Source organism: Arvicola amphibius, chromosome 4 (genome assembly GCF_903992535.2).
Source record: "Arvicola amphibius chromosome 4, mArvAmp1.2, whole genome shotgun sequence".
NCBI classification, from domain to species: domain Eukaryota; kingdom Metazoa; phylum Chordata; class Mammalia; order Rodentia; family Cricetidae; genus Arvicola; species Arvicola amphibius.
In genome coordinates, this window is record NC_052050.1 from 93233957 (window position 1) to 93252659 (window position 18703).

At 44.2% G+C, this 18703-nt stretch overlaps 1 protein-coding gene across 4 annotated transcripts in view; it reads right to left on the reverse strand.

The window, feature by feature from the left end:
- Positions 1-125: 125 nt before the first annotated feature.
- Glyr1 (glyoxylate reductase 1 homolog) overlaps positions 126-18703 on the reverse strand; it is a 40043-nt gene continuing 21465 nt past the window's right edge. For 2 of the 4 annotated variants that reach the window (XM_038325089.1, XM_038325087.1), the window contains 9 exons: positions 18194-18244; positions 18028-18101; positions 14877-14976; positions 8663-8773; positions 7850-7951; positions 7013-7175; positions 6577-6756; positions 6159-6283; positions 126-2007 (listed from right to left, as the gene is read on the reverse strand). In XM_038325089.1, the coding sequence (XP_038181017.1) occupies positions 1933-2007; positions 6159-6283; positions 6577-6756; positions 7013-7175; positions 7850-7951; positions 8663-8773; positions 14877-14976; positions 18028-18101; positions 18194-18244 (981 nt within the window). In that variant the 3' untranslated portion in view covers positions 126-1932. The remainder of the gene's footprint in view (positions 2008-6158; positions 6284-6576; positions 6757-7012; positions 7176-7849; positions 7952-8662; positions 8774-14876; positions 14977-18027; positions 18102-18193; positions 18245-18703) is intronic. The other 2 variants (XM_038325088.1, XM_038325090.1) reach the window with 1 other exon arrangement.

Genomic DNA, 18703 nt, shown 5'->3' on the forward strand with positions numbered 1-18703 from the left:
CCAGGTGGCGCCCGCCTAGCAGGGACACAGGAGGACTCAGCTGGGCTGACGTTGGAAGGAAGCCTAGGCATGGATGCCCTCTGACTCCCAAGGTCCCCAAAGCGCTCTGGCACAAGTGGCACAGCTGTGGTACCAAGAAATGTTTTATTTTTCTTTTTTCTTGCAGTAGCTTTGTTAATTGCACAAAATCATGTTTTGTTTTTGCCATTTAAACATTATCACACAATCCTATTCTGAAAGACAAATGTTCATTAAAAACAAAGCGAAAATAAAAATTCACAACCTTAATCACCTAGATTTGTTATTAAAAGGAAAAAGGGGAGGAGGGGCTTTCTTACAAGCATTTTCACAATGTCACATTTTCTCCTTAAAAGGGAAGGATTTCAAAACAAAAGGTGAAATAGCTTAAACAGAAATAGTCATAAAAAGGAACTTTACAGAATTGTCAACAATATTAAGACAACATTGACTAACCGGTTTCCTTACAGCATCTTCCCCTCCCCTAACCCCCAGGATCAAGACAGGATGTGTTCAGACAGAAACAGGCTCAGCATCCCAGTGAATGAGCAATTGTACTGAACCCCAAAAGCATTTGTTGCTCCATGCCTATGTCCTGAGATCCTTATCCCAGGTTCTTCCCAGTGGAAAAGTCAAATTGTGGCTTTGGAAATCCTAACTCATGAGGAGGAAGGCACACCACTCAGGTGATTCCTCTCATGTGACATTCTAAGCCTCTCTCTCTGGTCCCCTCTCCAAGGAGAAATGCTGGGGCCTACAGAGGACTGGCTCCATCTCTGAGGAGCAGTTAGGTTAACAGAACAAGGCCCAGTTCTCTTCCCCAGCAAACCCAGGACTTGGAACCATTGATAACTGGCAGAAGTGAGGTTTCACTTCAAATGCCCAGCCTATGAAATGCTCATCTATGAAATGTTTATTATTGGTGTTGGTCAGGCTGGGTCTGGGCCAAAAGAGGATGTGACAGAAATACTATCTCCCTGGGAGGAAGAGGGAAAGAGGGGCATGCAGGAGACCTGTGTAGAGCAGGTTGAACAAGGTGGCCCGGCTGAAGAGACTGCCATTAACGGAAAGAGGAAGGAGCCACCTCGACACTCTGCTCCCAGTGCCCTCAAGACCCCATCCCATGGGTTGGAATGCAAATCCAAACAAAACCTCCTGGGAGGAGCAGGCTCCAGCCACAGAGTCAATTGTCTGTGTGGCCATGCTGGTCTCTCTTCAGTTCACAAAGGCGTTCTGGGGAGGTGCTGCATAATGGTAGTGTCTACAGGAAAATCCTCCTCAGGAGGAGGCCCACAGAGCCTCCTTTGGGAGTCTGCTGGTTCATGATGGCTCAGGGACCTCTCCTTCCAGGGGCCCAGTCGGGGGCATGGACCTTCTGCCAGCCTCTTTCCTGGGGAAGTTGAGAGAAGGCTTTCCTGTGCTCCCTGCCAATTCTAGTTCCTCTAGTCCCTTGACCAGAAGGGTGCTGAGATAAGACAAGCTTGGAGGAAGAACAGCCAGGCAGCAGTTTCTGGGCAGTTTCTATCCTGGGATGGGTAAGAAAGAGAGAGAGAGAGACAGAGACAGAGAGAGACAGAGAGAGAGAGAGAGAGAGAGAGAGAGAGAGAGAGAGAGAGAGAGAGAGAGAGAGAGAGAGAGAACACAAGAGAAACAGAGAGAATACACAGCCTCCTGCTCCAGGGCCAATGCCCAGCTCAAGAGTTCTTCACAGTCACCTGTGGAGATCCTCCAATCCCTGCCCAGGGCCTCAGGGAGGGAGAGTGCTGCTGTTTACTGTGCTGATGCAAGTCTCAAAGTCTGTATAAAAGGAAATGGAGACAGGTGACTGGTCCAGAGCTAAGTCCCAGAACCCTGACCCCACACTGGGGAGAGAGGCCAGAGGGAAGATGGGAGGGGTGGATGGATGGGCAAGGCTTAGTGTATGTAGGCTCGGTACACTGCAGACATATCATTGTCAGACTGGTCCAGTGCCTTGGCTCTTTTGTATACCTGGAAAAAGAGGTAGATGTCAGTCTCTAGCTACAGGGGTATTATGTGGCAACCCAGCCCTGATATGAGTCTTGTCTGCTGCTTAGCAGGCAGGACCTGAAGCTTGGGATATCTGGGTACCAATCCTGGCTTAATGTAGGAGGGCAAATGTTCCAGCCTCTGTGGGCTTCTGCCATAGCTTCATCTGCAGAAGCCAACAGTCACAACCCACATGACTTTACTCAGAGGACTACACATATTCAGAGATGTGAAGTGTTCAGTGCCACTAGGAGTCACAGTGGCAGCCCTCAATGGAGAAAAAAGTAATGTTTTATTATCCCCAGGGTCGCTGTGCCCTACTGTTCCTGCTGCATGAAATATTTTCTTAAAAATGGTTGGCACCGCCTAACCAACTTTATAAAAGCTCCTTTGCGCTCCTCATCAACATGGCTACGGGACCCTTTGATTTATCTTCTACCTGTTATTTTGTTTTATTCAGTGTAAAATTTTTATATTATTATTTTGGTTTTCGAGACAGGGTCTCTTTGTGTAATAGCTCTGGCTGTCCTGGAACTAGCTTTTGTAGACCAGGCTGGTCTTGAACTCACAGAGATCCGCCTGCTTCTGCCTCCCAAGTGCTGGGATTAAAGGCTTGTACCACTACCGCCTGGCTAAAAATTTTATTTTATTATTTCACATGTTTGCATGTATGTCTGTGTACTATCTGTGTGCCTGGTGATCTTGGAGGCCAAAAAAGGGTGTTGGACCCTCTCCAGCTAGAGTTACAGATGGTTGTAACCTGTCCTGTAGGTGATGGGAATTGAACCCAGGTCCTCTGGAAAAGCAGCTAGTGCTCTAACTCCTGAGCCATCAACCCCAGTGTTTAAGTTTTATTATTTATTGTTGTTTGCAATAGTGCTTTCCTGTAGAGCCTACAGATCTCATAGCTTTTTTCCCTCTTCTCACTATGTATCCCTGGCTGGCCTTGAACTCACAGAGATCCACCTGTCTTGTTTATTAATTTTTATTATTATGTTTTAAAGACAGGGTCTCACTATGTAGCCCTGGCTGGCTTGGAAATCATTATGTAGGCCAGGTTGGCTTTAAGCTGGATATGCCTCCTAAGTACTGGGATTAAAAGTGTCACTTATTTTATGTACATGGTGCTTTACCTGTATTTGTGCACGCTCTTAACTGCTGAGACTTTTCTCCAGTACATCCCACGTCCCCCAAAAGCTATTTCTTACACCCTGAAATTTTTACTTGTTTAAAAGCTTCAAACTCATTTTCTGTTTCCTCCATTAAAATACAGAAGCTGCAGAGAAGGGGACAGCTGCCTGTATACCAGCATGTTTCCAGAACCTAGAATAGAGTCTAGCAATAGCAGCTACCCAAAACTCGAATCACTTAAAAGGTTGAAAAGAATCAAAGCCACTGTGTGACAGGCAACAGAGCGCCCAGTTTTGCTGAGGTGATATGCTTGGCCACACACAGGGTAGCTGAACAGTCTAGCAGAGCCACCATAAAGAAGAATACACAATCTGGTCATTCTGGTGCATCTGTTAATGCAGAATGAAGCCTGAATAGCTTCCTAGATCAAACACCAAGAACACCATCACTGGCAGGAATGTGATAAGAACCCCCCCCCTCCATTTTTTTCAGATAGGGTTTCTCTGTGCAATAGCCTTGGCTATCCTTGAACTAAGACCAGGCTGGCCTCGAACTCACAGGGATCCATCTGCCTCTGCCTCCTCAGTGCTGGGATTAAAGGTGCAGCCATCACTGCTCGGCAAGCACTAGAATTAAAAGCATGCACCACTACCCGGTTTGATAAGAAACTCTTAGCAGTCTTCCAGGTAAAAGAAATAATGCCAGAGAAACCTAATTTTTAACAAAGAACAGAAAGATGGGAACTGCTATCTAGAGGAACTAGTCAAGAACCTATGGTGAGGGACGAGTATGTGGAAAAGTGAACAAGGTTTCTGATTTTTGCAAACTGGCACAGGATGAATTATGAAGTCATCAAGTTTAGGGTATCCACTGAATACTGACTATAACCACTATAGAATAGCAAATTACGGACAAAAAGCCAAGATATGAATGAAAATGAAATTCTACCATACACACAGATAGCCTTAGAAAAGATAGAAAGAAGAAACAGACGAAGAAAGGCACCGACAGAACAAATGTTAAAAGGACAGCTCCAAATCCAAGTGCTCTTCAATACAAGGGCAACATGCTAATGGAGGGGCTAGCCTAGGGAACCTGCCCTCAGGGTCTTGCGCAGTAGAGCCTAAACTCACATGATCCAAGGGTTTTACAGTTCATGTTGGGGTGTGAAATGAACCAAAATTCTGCAGATAGAGGAGAAATAAACTGGACCCACCATGAAGCTCCCCAGAACTAGCTCTACAAAGAGCCCTTCCTAATCACTTCTAAGATGAGTTTTATGAGGAGGCTGCAAATATAAAAGAAATTCCCTGCCAAGAAGTCAGAAATTAAGTGGGGGACAGAGATGCTCAGCAGTGAAGAGCACTTGCTGCTCTTGTAGAGGGCCCTGTTTTAGGTGGCTCACAACTGCCTGTATTTCCAGGGGGATCTGACATCTCTGGTTTCTGTGGATACCAGGACTCATGTGCATACATAATTAAAAAAACAAATCTTTTTAAAAAGTGATTAAAAAAGAAATGAAGTGGAAACTCAAATTCTAACTACTTAGGAGACTGATGGGAGAGAATATGTGAGCCCAGGCATAAAGAAGCAGCCAGGACAACAGGGACTCCTTTTCCAAAAGAAATTTCTCAAAAGTGACCATGTGATACAACACACTACATTCTATGAGATTGACATGGTATGAATGGACACAGCACTGATACTGAAGATGGCTGAAAATGCAAGCCCTAAAACCACAGGCCATGCAAACATGACATAATTCAGCTAGGTATGTTGAAATACACCTGTAGTCCTAGCACTATGGATACTGAGGCAGGAGGATTGTGAATCTGGGCTACCTAATGAAATTCAAGACAGCCTGTGCTATAAAATGAAATCCTATGAGAAGGACAGAATTAAAGGAGAGTAACAGGAATCCCACAGGTACAGATGAAATATGTGAACAGTCAACCACTTTGATCAATAACTGAACAAGACAAACCAGCCACGGAACAAACACACACTCTATTTTTCTTTTCTTTCTTCTTTCCTTTCTCTTCTCTTTCTTTTTTCCTTTATTCCTTTCTTTCTTTCTTTTCTTTTCTTTTTGGGGTGATATTAGGGATTGAACCCAGGATCTTGTGCATAACAAGAAATGTTATCTTTAGTCCTTCCTGTGTTCTGCCCCCTATGAAGACATGGTTTCTCTGTGTAATAGCCCTAGCTGTAACTTGCTCTGTAGACAAGGCTGGCCTCAGAGCTTTGCCTGCCTCTGTCTCCTGAGTGCTGGGATTAAAGGCCTCCACCACCACTACCTGCCTTTAGCCTTTCCTTTATTTCTGAGACTGACTCTCACTAAGTTGTAGAGGCTGACCTTGAACCTTCTGCTTCAGTTTCCTGAGTAGCTAAGGCTGCAGGTATGTATGCCATACCTGGCTAGACAAACTAGAATAATCCACAGATCAAAGAAGAAATTATGAAGGAAATAATAACAATTATTGTGGTTCAGAAACATGAGCTCTCATCCTTATGTCACAGGTAAGTCTAGAACTGTTGCCTAGGGTGCCTTCTTCAGGACTACACAGGAAAAATTCAGATCCTAATTTAAGACAAAAATAGTGCAATCCTACATAGGATGTCTTTTCCTTTCTTGGCTCGGTGTACTGAGAATAAAATATAAAGATGTAGCCAGGTGGTGGTAGTGCACCTTGATCCCAGCACTTGGGAAGCAGAGGCAGGAGGATCTCTTGAGTACAAGGTCAGCTTAGTCTACAGACTAAGTTTCAGACACCTAGGAATACACAGAGAAACCCTGTCTCAAAAAATCAAAAACTAAAAATACAAAAACAAAAAAAAGAAAATTTAAGAATTAGGTGTGGGGTACACACCTGTAATCCCAGCACTCAGGAAGCTGAGCAGCAGAAGGATTTGTTCAATAAAATGGCCTAAGCAAACAGGAAAGAAATAACAAACAACTAAAGGCAAGAATCTAGGGCCTGGACCACTTGATGTCAAGTTACCTCATTGGCTGCAGCTGCCATGGGGGTAGGGTGGTTGACTGCATCGCCCAGTGCAATAGCCAGGCGGAGATCCTTCTGAATGTATTTCAGGTAGAAGTCAGGTTTAAAGTTTCCTTGTAGAATATCTGAGGAGGGAAAGCCATTCATCAGAAGTCTGAAGACCTACATGAAAACTGCTTTAGAGTATCAGCCTCACCTCTAGCATTTCCAAAGTCCATCTCTTAAAGACTGGGGGCCCCAACCTGGGGTTTCAAAAACCATTCACTGCGTGTCTGGGCCTTCTCTGACCGGGTCAAGGACTGACTGGAAATGGAGCTTTCAACACAATGAACCAAGAAAGGACTTTCCTGGATGATTTGGCCCAACTGCTCAGTTCCAGTGAAAACAAAAATGCCAAGAGAGGCCAAAGGTGACTTACTTTGGCACTTCTGGTCCAAGAAGATGCTGGCCAACTGTCCCTGATTGAGGATGTCCAAAAGCGTTTGCTGTGACTGGCCTGTCACCTGGGCCAGCGTCAGCCCCTCAGCGATGGTAGCCATGAAGCTCCCTTGGACCATGTTCACAATCAGCATCATCTTGGCTGCATTGCCAACTTCACCTGCAGGGCAAAGGTGATGTCTCAAGAATCCTATAGGCAGGTCATCTCTATCTGCCCTCACCCATGCACCCTGAAAACTTCTTTCATCTGTCCTGGACAGGACAGGTTCTTTTTCTTTCCAGATACTAATTGTGCCTGGCAAAAGCAGCCTTCTTTCAGGGAGCCTGGCGGGAAGGCCATGTGGGATAGACACTGTGCTTCCCTGCCCCCAAGCTTTCAGATCCAATATGCCCAGATAGGTGGGCAGATGTATTACCTAAAAAGAAGGAAGTCTTCCCCATTGCTTGGAAGCAGCTGCTGCAGTCCTCATATAAGCCCCTGTCTCCGGCTGCTAAGATCACCAACATCCCGTCATTGGACAGTTGTTGATTCCCTGAGACTGGGGCTTCCAGAAAGCGCCCCCCTCTGGATACAATTACCTGTAAGGAAAGTCACAGCTTCTGATGGGTCTTGCTTCTCCAAATATGGAGGAAGAAACACAGGGGTCATGGTGCCCCACCATGGAGTATGTTAGCATGTGGCTATCTACACTAAAGTTCCAAATTCTACTACTACTGTAGTAGGTCAAACAGGCTATCCTTTTAGTAGAAGTAAGTCACAGAAAGGAAAAACGGAGCTAGGGTCTGCATCTTGTTTCCCAGTGTTCTGGTTCTCAGAGACCAGGGGGCAAACATAGCCATACAGATATCTTGGCTGAATTCCTCCTACCCACTGGACCCTGCCCATCACTGAATTCAGCCACCCTCAGAACACAAGTGGGCCCAGAAGATTGGTAGGAGGACACTATGCTAGACTCAACTGTAGACAGTTGCTTAAGCCAAAAAGGCCACACTGGAAGTCTGGAGGCTTCTCAATGCAGGAGGGCTGACAGCATGGGGCCTCCTGTCTACTAGCCTGCAGTGACCTTCCATGGCAGTTCCAACCAGCTGAGGCTCTGAAGGGGGACAGTCAAGAGGCTAGTCCCAAGGTTCACGACGTCCATTCTGGCTTTGGCTCTAGTGTAACCAAACTGCCCGTACTTGGGTATGGTCAGCCTGGGTCTTGGGCTCCCACTGAAAAGATGATCCAGAGCCAGCCTAGATAAGGCTGCTACCTGGGCCAGCTCGGTGACTGTATCCGCATCCACCGTTGACATGTCCACATAGCACTTCCCAGGGCGGATCCCTTGCAGCACACCGCTGGGGCCCAGCACCAGCTGTAGGGACACAATGAGGAGCAATAGCCCAGGCTTGCAGTTAAGTGTTCAGAAGTCCCTGCAGAACACAGTCTGTTGTTTTTGGGGGCCTCACTTCCTGATCAAAAATTAACTATTAAGAATAAAAAGGAAAGAGCCACTTAATATGTATAGGACAAAAAAGTAATTCCAGGTAGAGGCCAGCCTGGTCTACCTACATAGCAAGTTCCAGACTGGAGACAGCTACATAGTGAGCTTTTGTTTAACGTCATTCCAGAATATATCCCTTTACTTTTGTGTTCTCTTCCAATGGTTTAAAAGACACAATCTCATTACTTATTATGGGGCTTCTTTGGACTGGATCACTCAGTTTAACAGGATCACTAGTGCTTCTGACTTTGTAACACATGCAAATTCAGCAACAGTTAAAACAGGAGTTGGTCCTTGGGTCAAAGAAAGGCACACTCAGCCACAAACAGTCCAGCTCAATAGAATATCTAGAACAAGTTCAGAAAAATGTTCCAGCAGACTTCAAGGACCCTAGAAATTCATTTTGAATTAAAGGAAGTCTGTATTCATCTTTGACAATATCTTTCCCAATGGGAGATGCCCCCAGATGGGATGTCCCCCCCCCACATGCAAACACTCACTCAGTGTGCAGGGGAGAAGGGGAGGAGGCCAGCCAGTTCTCTTGGCTACGACCTGAGATGCTGAGGGAAGGGGGATCCTTACGTCCTTGGCTGCCTTTGGATCCGACACACAGGCAAAAGTGATGTCACAAGTTGAAACGACTTCAGCGGGGGTTCTTCCTAGGCGGGCCCCCTCCTGGATGAACAAATCACACTGCAAAAGTCACAGATCCTAACGTGAGCTGCATGCAATGCACAACAAACATGCCGGACAGGCCAGAGATGTGTGGATCCCTGGCTGGTCTCCCAAGGCAGGAGGCTGAGGCCCCAGGACACTGGAGCTGGAGGCCTGACCTCTTGAGTATAAAAAGACAGAAACTTAAAAAACTATATTGTTTTTGTAGATAGACATGGTATCTAGAATGATATGCTGTTTTAGAAACACAAAGTCAGTGTCTGTTAAAGGCTGGCAGTTTGAAGTTTGAAGAGCAGGATATGAACAGTGCCTATGTCCAGCTCCTCTATGCTGGGAGAGCTCTGGTAAAACCAGTCTAGGGACCTGAGCCACTCTAACCACCATTCCCTCCTGGGCTGGTTCCAAATCCTGTAGCTATATTAAGACTTATGAAGGGTCTCGAAGACCTAACTTCTTTTTGTCTAAAATTAAAATGATCCAGAACATCCCACAAAACAGATCACTGTATTTTGGTGCACAATTCCCCCTAAGATAATTGGAAGAGAAAGCAGGGCGGGAGGAGGCGCACCCCTTTAATCCTAGCACTTGGGAGGTGGAGGCAGGGGCATCTGAGTTCAAGGCCAGCTTCATCTATCCAGGACAACCAGGGCTACACAGAGAAACTCTGTCTCACCCCCCCCCCAAAAAACCCAAACAAAACAAAACAAAACAACCCCCCCCAAAAAAAGTATTAAAAGAAAAATTCAGAATAACTTGGACACACATGTGTGCTTGGTGCCCTTGATGCTCAGCTGAAGGTGTTAGATTCTCTGAATCTGGAGTTATGGATGTTTGTAAGCCAACACATGAGTTCTGGAACTGAAACTGCATCCTCTGCAAGATTAAACAGTGTTCTTAAGTGCCGAGTCATCTCTCCTGGACTCCTAATTTTTTTTTAATTGCATTAATTTTATTTGTGTGCCTGTGCATTCACATGTGAAGGTCGTAGAACAATTTGCTGAAGTCGGCTCTCCTCTACTACATGAGTTCTGGGCACTGGTGCAGGTGGTCAGTCTAGGCAGCACACATCTTACCCACTAGATACACTGAACCACACACTGCCACAACTACTTTCAGTTGGTGGACAGTCAATATTGTCTAATTTTTGCTTTGGAAAACTATTATCCAATAACTAATGATCTAGAACTGTAGAGAAGGCTCAGCAGTTAAAAAGCACTTGCTGTTTTGTCAAAGGACATAGTTTTTATTCCCAGCACCCACATGGCAGTTCAGAATTTTTTGTAACTCCAGTTCCAGGGGTTCCAACACTCTTCTGACTTCCAAGGACACTGGGAATGCATGCTGTATACACACACACACACACACACACACACACACACGCAAAATATTCATACACAGAAAGTACATACAAAATAAAAGAAAATCTTAAGGTCAGATGTAGTGATGCACACCATTAATCCTAGCACTTGGGAGGCAGAAGGTGGATCTCTGAGAGTTTAAGGTCAGTCTTGAACTCACATATTGAGTTCCAGGCGAAGGCAGAGCTATACAGTGAGACTGTATCTCAAAAAGTCAAAAAAAATTTAAGCTGGCCAGTGGTGGCGCTCACCTTCAATTTCAGCACTCAGGAGGCAGAGGCAGGAGGATCTCTGTGAGCTCAAGACCAGCCTGGTCTATAGAGCGAGTTCCAGGACTGGCTCCATAGCTACTAAGAAATCCTGTATCAAAAAACAAAACAAAACGAAAAACAAAAAGCAAAAACAAACAAAAACTTAAAAAGCAACAATATCAACACCAACAAAAACACTACTTATTTTTTTCTGTTTTTTTAAAGATTTATTTGTTCATGTATTTTATGTATATGAGTGCTCTGTCCTCACACACATCAGAAAAGGGCACCAGATTACAGATTGGTTGTGAGCCATTAGTTGCTGGGAATCAAAATCATGACCTCTGGAAGAGCAGTCACTGCTCTTAATCTCTGAGCCATCTCTCCAGCCCCCATATTTATATTTTTCTTTAGAGAATTTTGATTGTTTATAGATGGTTTTTGCAAATTTCCTCTTATCAGTCTTTGTTGCTCCTCCCTACCTTATAATGAGCAGTCTTTCTGGAGGCTAGTGCTGTCTAATCTACTGGGAATGAAGCTTTAGATTTTGTTTCCAGGCTAAGGAGCTCTCACAGAGTGCCCCATCTTTTGAATTTTGATTTTTTTTTATTATTTGTATGTGCTTATGTTTATAGGTGCATATATGTGTGGGCTCATGCGTATATTAACATGGAGGCCAGAGCTCAACATCTAGTGTTTTCCTAAACTGGCCTCAATGTTAATTAAAAATTTATTGTAAATGCTCAGTTTTTATGCGGATATGAGGGGTTTGAACTTAGAACCTCAGTGAACAGCAATCTATTTAGTAAGACTAACCATCTTCCCAAGCCAATTATATTTTAGAGAGAAAATAGGTATACTTAGTATATTTATTGCAAAGAACAGCGGACATGGCAGTAACAGGAGAGGTACTGCCCCACCCCTTCTATTTAAAAACTATATATTTTACATAAATCAATGTTCACCTGAATATATGTATAAACACCATATGTGCACCTGGTGGCCTCAAAGAGGATGTCAGATCCCTTGAACTAGAGTTATAGACGGTTATGAGGAACCATACAGCACTGACATGTGAACCCTGGTCCTCTGCAAGCAATTTTAACTGTTGAACCATTTTTCTAGCCCACCACACTCTTTTTTTAAATATTTAATTTATTCATTCATTTATTTATTTATTATGTATATAATATTCTGCCTGTGTGTATGTCTGCAGGCCAGAAGAGGGCACCAGACCTCATTACAGATGGTTGTGAGCCACCATGTGGTTGCCGGGAATTGAACTCAGGACCTTTGGAAGAGCAGGCAATGCCCTTAACCAATGAGCCATCTCTCCAGCCCCCCACCACACTCTTAAATCTTTTTTTTTTTTTTTTTTGGGTCAGGCAGTGATGGCACATGCCTTTAATTCCACCAGCCAGGAGACAGAGGCAGGCAGATCTCTGTGAGTTAGAGGCCAGTCTGGTCTACGCAGTGAGTTCCAGACAGTCAGGACTACACAGAGAAACTCTGCCTCAGAAAAAAAAATAAATAAAAATAATTTTTTTTGACAGTGTCTAATTCTGTAGTTCAGATTAGCCTTCAATTTGCTAGGTAGCCTAGGCTGGCTTTGAACTAATGTTCCTTCTGTCTATGTATAAGCCATAATAAGTCAATTTTACTTCCACCCCGAGACAGGGTTTCTCTAGCTCTTGGAGTCCTGGAAGTAGTTATAGAGACCACGCTGACCTTGAACTCAGAGATCGGCCTACCTCTGCCTCCCAAATGCTGGGATTAAAGGCGTGCACCTCCACCACTCAGTTTATTCTTTTTTTTCTGAATACTAAGACCATGTTTCTTATTTATTATTTCAGAAGCACCAGTAGATCATTCTATTTTGCTGTCATTCTGATACAGTCTCACTGTGTTTTGCAGTCAGTCTGGCCTGGGAAGTCTAGCCTCCTGAGCAGCTGGGACCATAAACACTTGCCTCTGTACCTGGCCAGAGGACTATTCAAACTTTTTTCTTGCTTTTATATTTATTTACTTAGTGATGTATGTATGTGAACACGTGGGTCAGGAGTCCCTTCTTTCACAATTTGAGTCCTGGTGATAAAATTCAGGACTCAGGTGGTTAGACTTGGTGGCAAGAACCATCACCTATTGAGCCATCTCTCCAGTCCTAGAAGACCTTTCCTCTTTTGACAGATGGGTATCAGCATCTCACTATGTTTGGTTGGCCTGTAACTTGTTAGGTGTTGTAGGCCAGGCTGACCTTCGAACTCATAGAGATCTCATTGCCTCTGTCTTCCAAATTCTGGGACTGAAAGCAAGCATCATCATGCCCAGTCAAAAGACCATTTCTATCAACAGACTTAAAAGAAATTCCAAGGGGGATTACTAGAAGACTAAATGGCTTTTTACAGCAGTCTCCTGCCTGGTCCTGCGTTGAGTTCCTCAGAGCTGAGTACTGTCCATTTCTGCCCTCTAGGAAGCAGGTGCTCTCGCTCTGCTACTCACACAGGGGGAGACAAGCCAAGTGTCTTGCCATGTAAGGTACACAGCATATCTGTGATTTGAATTTGGGTCTGCCTGACTTAATTCTTAGACGCTTCACTCTCTTGTCTATGTTTTCCAATCAAGAAAAATGGCAGCCAGAGGCACTTCTTTCAAAGGGAAATGTCCCACTACCACACGTGCCCAGACACCCTGCTTTCCCTCACTTGCAGCAACTGCAGTTCTGCAGAGAATGCTGGAGTCACTACTGCAGTGGAGCTTTAGGATCTTACCTGGGCTGAGCCTCACAGAATGTACCCAATGCCCAACACCTGTGGCCTAACAATAAAGCATGGCCTTTGGAGCCCACTGTCCCAGGCTCCCCACAAAACCCAATCATTTTTCTGTTCTGAAAGGCACCTGATCCAGTACAAACCAATTTTGGGAGTGGAGGTACTAAGGAAGAGAACCAGGGCCTTGCTCTAGCACTCACCTACAGTCTAGTCCCTAAAATATTTTGTTTTGAGATGAAGTCTCATGATGTAGCACTGGTTGGCTTGGAACTTACACTGTAGGCCAGACTGGCCTTGAAACAAAATCTTTTTGCCTCTGTTAGGACCAAAGGCATATACTACCATACCCAGCCCTGAAGACATGCTTTTTTTTGAGACAGGGTTTCTCTGTGTAACTGCTCTGGCTGTCCTAGAAGTCACTTTATAGACCAGACTGGCCACGAACTCACAGAGATCCACCTGCCTCTACCTCCCAAGTGCTAGTCTAGTATTAAAGGCATGAACTACCACTGCCTGGTTTATCTGTTTGTTTTTTGTTTTTTTGGTGACATTTTTGTTAATAATCATTTTTATTAATATTTTGTCATCATTTAGCTCCAATGTCTCTTTTAGTGATCAGTTCTCACTTCAGCCCTGCAGTTATTTATCATTCATAGGACTATAGCACCTTTCTAGTCTCTGGTCCTTCAGTCCATATAAGAACAGCGCTCTCATTTCCTGAAGCATGCCTTGCTGCTCAATCTGCTCAGACTGGGCCACATCATAGATACAGTATGGTGGTTACAAAGGATGAAGCTGGTCTGCCTACATACTCCACATGATAGGGTACTCTTCATTTTATAGCAATGGTATTTCTGCTGCTATTGTTATTTGTATTTTCTTTTTAAAAAGACTATTTTTAATGTATGTGTGTGTGTGCGCGCACACATGAACACAGGTGTCCATTAGTCAGAAGAGGCCACTGAATTTGCTGGAGCTGGAGTTATAGGTGCTTGTAAGTTACCTGATGTATATGCCAGGGACTGAACCCTAGATCTCTGGAATAGTACACAGTACACACACTTTCAACTGTTGTTGAGCCATCTTTCCAGCCTGTTTTTTTTTTTTTTTTTTTTTTTTTGAGACAAGGTTTCTCATAACTTTCTCTGTAGACCAAGATGGCCTTGAATTCATAGAGATCTGCCTGCTTCTGTCTCCTGAGTGCTACAATTAAGGGAGTGCACTACCATGCTAGGCTTCTTTTTTTTTTTTTTTTTTTTTGTTTGTTTGTTTGTTTTTTGGTTTTTCGAGACAGGGTTTCTCTGTGGCTTTGGAGCCTGTCCTGGAACTAGCTCTGTAGACCAGGCTGGTCTCGAACTCAGAGATCCGCCTGCCTCTGCCTCCCGAGTGCTGGGATTAAAGGTGTGCGCCACCATCGCCCGGCCTACTAGGCTTCTTTGTATTGTTGAGAAAAGGTCATACTGTAGTCTGGGGCTTCCTATAAAACCTAGGCTAGCCTAGAATGCAAGGCAATCCTCATGCCTCAATCGCCTCAGTGCTGAAATCACAGACATGGAACATCATGTGTGGCATACCTTGAGTAGTTTTAAATATTTAAATTTTTATAATAACATCTTATATATCCTTCTGTCTGGACTGAGCTTAGCTCATTTTTCTGTGTACAGAACACTACTGAATGGAAACACTGAGTAACTACCCCAGTTACTCCACTTTCCAAGTGACAAACCTCACCCTTAATACTTACTTTCTCTGCAGTCCGGTTCCAGACAGTCACTGTATGACCCATTTTTAGCAAATTGGAGACGATGCCACTTCCCATTAAGCCAAGGCCCAAAAATCCTATCCTGAAAAAGACAAAGATTGGTTGGTTCAAAGGCACGTCCATCTTGCAGCACAAGTAATAATGCACTTTTTTCTTTTATGACACTGGGTATCAAAGCTAGGGGAGTTTCATATTAGGCAATGCTTTACCTCTTCTTCTGGATGGTCAGTAAGTGTCCCTAAATGCATATGGCCATGTCTAAATCTTTGACTACCAGATACCAAAGCATTATTTCCATACCTCATGGTTAGTCTTCCAATTGTGGGCCCCCTTGCTTTTGATAGAGCATCTGAGCTTCTAATTCCACTCCAGTGACAAAGCACAGAGCTGTCTTCAGCTCCTGAATGGCTGGCATGCTGATCAGCAACTCCGTGCACTAGGCTTTCAGACCACTATATAGTGTGTCCCAAATCCATAAACTACAGAGACAAGTGTTGATAGCCAGGCGACTTCCACAGTGCAGGAGGCAATAGTAGTAGTATGCACTGCCTCTCCCTGACACCTGTTCTTCCAGGTTCACCTTACATCCTCCAAAGCTTCGTTTCCAACACCTTATTCTCAATCCATCACAACTCTCAGTGACTGAAGTGCAAATGGTAAATTTTGCCTTTAACTTCTGCTGCTTATTCTAACTTCCTGCCACTGAAGAAATCGAGAGACTACTATCTGTACAAGTACATAAAAATAGTATGTAAGCATTACTTACAAAGCTATTACTGCTATCTTTATGTACTTGTACAGAGATCTTAATTTTGCCTAAATGTCTTTTCTGGTTCTTATATTTTTGTGAGTATGTGTAGGTCAAAAGATAACCTTGAGTGTCATTGTCAGACACAAACAACTTTTTTGGGAGACAAGATTCTCACAGGCCTGAAACTTGCTACGCAGGCGAAGTTGTCTGGCCAGTGAGCTCCAGTGATCTACCTGCCTGTCTCTTTAGCACTTAGATTAGAGGTATGCTCCACCATGTCTGGCTTTTTCATGTGGGTACTGGGAACAGAATTTAGGTCCTGAATTATGTGGTAAGAGTTTATCAATTGAGCCATTTCCCCAGACTTTTATTTTATTTTTTTAAATTGACACAGGGTCTCACACTGTAGACCAGTCTGGTCAGATATGTGGCTCAGTAGCCTCAACTTAGAGCAATGTTCCTGTGTCAGCCTCCTGAGTGCTGGACTCCAGAGTGAACCACTATACCCAGCTGGTTTTTATATACCTTCATTTCTTCTTGTATGGTATAATAGTTAAATGCCTTTCTTTTAGAAATTTCACTATTTTCTTGTTTTCTATTCGGGTTTTCTCTCAGTTTTCAACATTTTCTGCAAATTCCTCACAAAGGTTCTGTGCAGCCTCTCCATACTTTTGGTTTTTCTGGAATCTCACCTGCAGGCACCATTGGAAAATGACTCCTTTAATTGGAGGCTTTCCTTATTCTGGCAGGAATATCTAGTACTCAACACTTTCTGTCCCAGCACACATAACATCATGTTAATCAAAGCCACCACCTTCTTCAACAAAGGGTTCTTTGACCACTAGGTTTTATAACAAGACTTTTGACATTCATATCTCTCTTATGTAGTAGTACAATTTCTCCCCACAAGGCCTTTCAAGTCAGTCATTTTCTTTCCTTTTGTGTTTTAGGAAACTCAACAGATATGAACAAAGTATCTGTATTTCCAACATGACAAGTAATAGTCCAACAGTTGCTATGTCAGTGTGGGTTAACATGGATCAGTTGCTTTGGTAGCTGATTTCAAACTCAATATATAAAGAAAGAGATGCTTTGCCGGGTGGTGTTGGCAAATGCCTTTATCCTAGCACTCAGGAGGCAGAAGCAGGCGGGTCTTTGTGACTTTGAGGCCAGTCTGGTCTACAGAGTAAATTTTAGGACAGCTAGGGCCACAGAGAAATCCTGTCTTGAAAAACTGAAAAACAAAAGAGTTGCCTTGAGAGGGAGTCAAGGTCATGGGTGAGAATATGATTCAAGTCATTAGTCCTGTGCTGGTCTTGTTTTTAAAACCAGTATAATCCTTACTAAAGGATACCTACCTTCTATGCCTGGCCCTCACCTTTCTGTTTTGAGACATGGTTGTGCTAAGCAGTCCACGTTGGCCTAGAACTCCTGATCCTTTTCTGTCCCAGCCTCCCAAGTGCTGGGATCGCAGGTGTGTACCACCACCTCTGGGCTCTATCTCCCCCAACCTTTGATCAGTTTCCAACAAGCTCCTATCTTCTGCACACTGCAGAGAGGGAGTTCAAGAAGACTCTATATAACCTGGGATTTCAAGAGTTTGAACTGTTAAAAGTTATACTGAGTTTACTCTGTGAGAGAACTATGTGGAAAATACAAATGAGAATTCATACTTGTTATATTGCTCAAAACACACTTCCTTAGTAATGAAACCCTTTCCATTAAATGACTACAGGTTCAACCGGCTCAGCTGAAGTAGCAGTGAAGCTGCAAAGACAGGTCTCTGGAAGGTTTGGGGCCCATCCTGTAGGCAAGGTGGAAAGCAGCTGAGGGTGCAGGGGAAAAACAGGGAGGTGACAGAGGGAGGAATGGGTAAGTTAATACAAAGGGCTTTATTCCAAAAACCTGCTTGCCTCTCACCAGGGCTAATCTTAGAGCTCCCATCACGCACGGTAAATGTATATACTGAGCCAAATTTCCAAGAGTAGCTCCAGACTAGCAGTAGCAGCAAGAGCAGTTAGTTCTGCTACTTGCAAAGAAATGAATTCTTGGGCTGTACCCTAGACAGACTCTATCAGCTGAGAAGCCCCAACCAGGATGGGGGCCTGAGACAGTGATTTACAAGCCATCTTTTGGGAGGCTCAGAGATCTTCTAAGTAGCTGCTCAGACTCACTGACAGGGAGTCAAGACCTGAGTCTAGTCTCAATGAAGGACCCCATGGGAGGTGGGGGTAGGAATGACAACTTCCTCTGATAAATATAACTGCTGTCAAATTATTATCAGGCTTGGTTGGACACGTCCTTCAGGGTTCCCTCGGTGCCACTTCCCCCGCTGTAACAGAATCCGGAGTCTCCAGGAGGCCTCATCACCCAAGGTCTTACTTTTTGTCTGTGGGTGTGATGCTGCCATTCACCGCTGTGCTGTCTGCTGCCTGGATGGAGGTGGAACCAGTTTCCTAGGGACAGGAAGTATAAATGATCATCTAGCAGTCTGACCACAACGAGACTACAGGTGAGATAAAAATTGAAAGGCAGGGAGCTTACAAACCTCTTCACATATTTTCAACTTCTTTGTGATTGCCTGGTAACAGACAGCTGGCTAATAAAGAGGAAGGGAAAAGTCAGTTTACTAAGTGCAGTGTAACAGCTCTACATGGTAATCCCCTAAGTGGTTATACCTAGAGTGAGACAATAACACAGGGTATTTCTTTGGTGTATAATTTTAAGAAATCCATTACCCCTCAACACTCCACATAGCTCTTTGCAGGTCTTTGTCTGACTCTGGGTTTTAGGTGTCAACTTATGTATCTTGTTACGGAGCTGGTCAGTAAAAGCTGGACTGGAAATCAAATCTGCCCACCTCCAAAGTCACTCACTGCTATAGGATTCCTGCAAAGTCTGGCCCAACCCCCAGTCTCACAAACTTTAATAACACTTCCTGCAATAGCCACGGGGCTGGGAGCTATCCTGACCACAGAGCCACAGGATGTGGACCCAGGAAGCATGGGCAACCTCATGGAGACAGCCTTCATGTCTAGCTCCTTCCGCCTTAGACTCT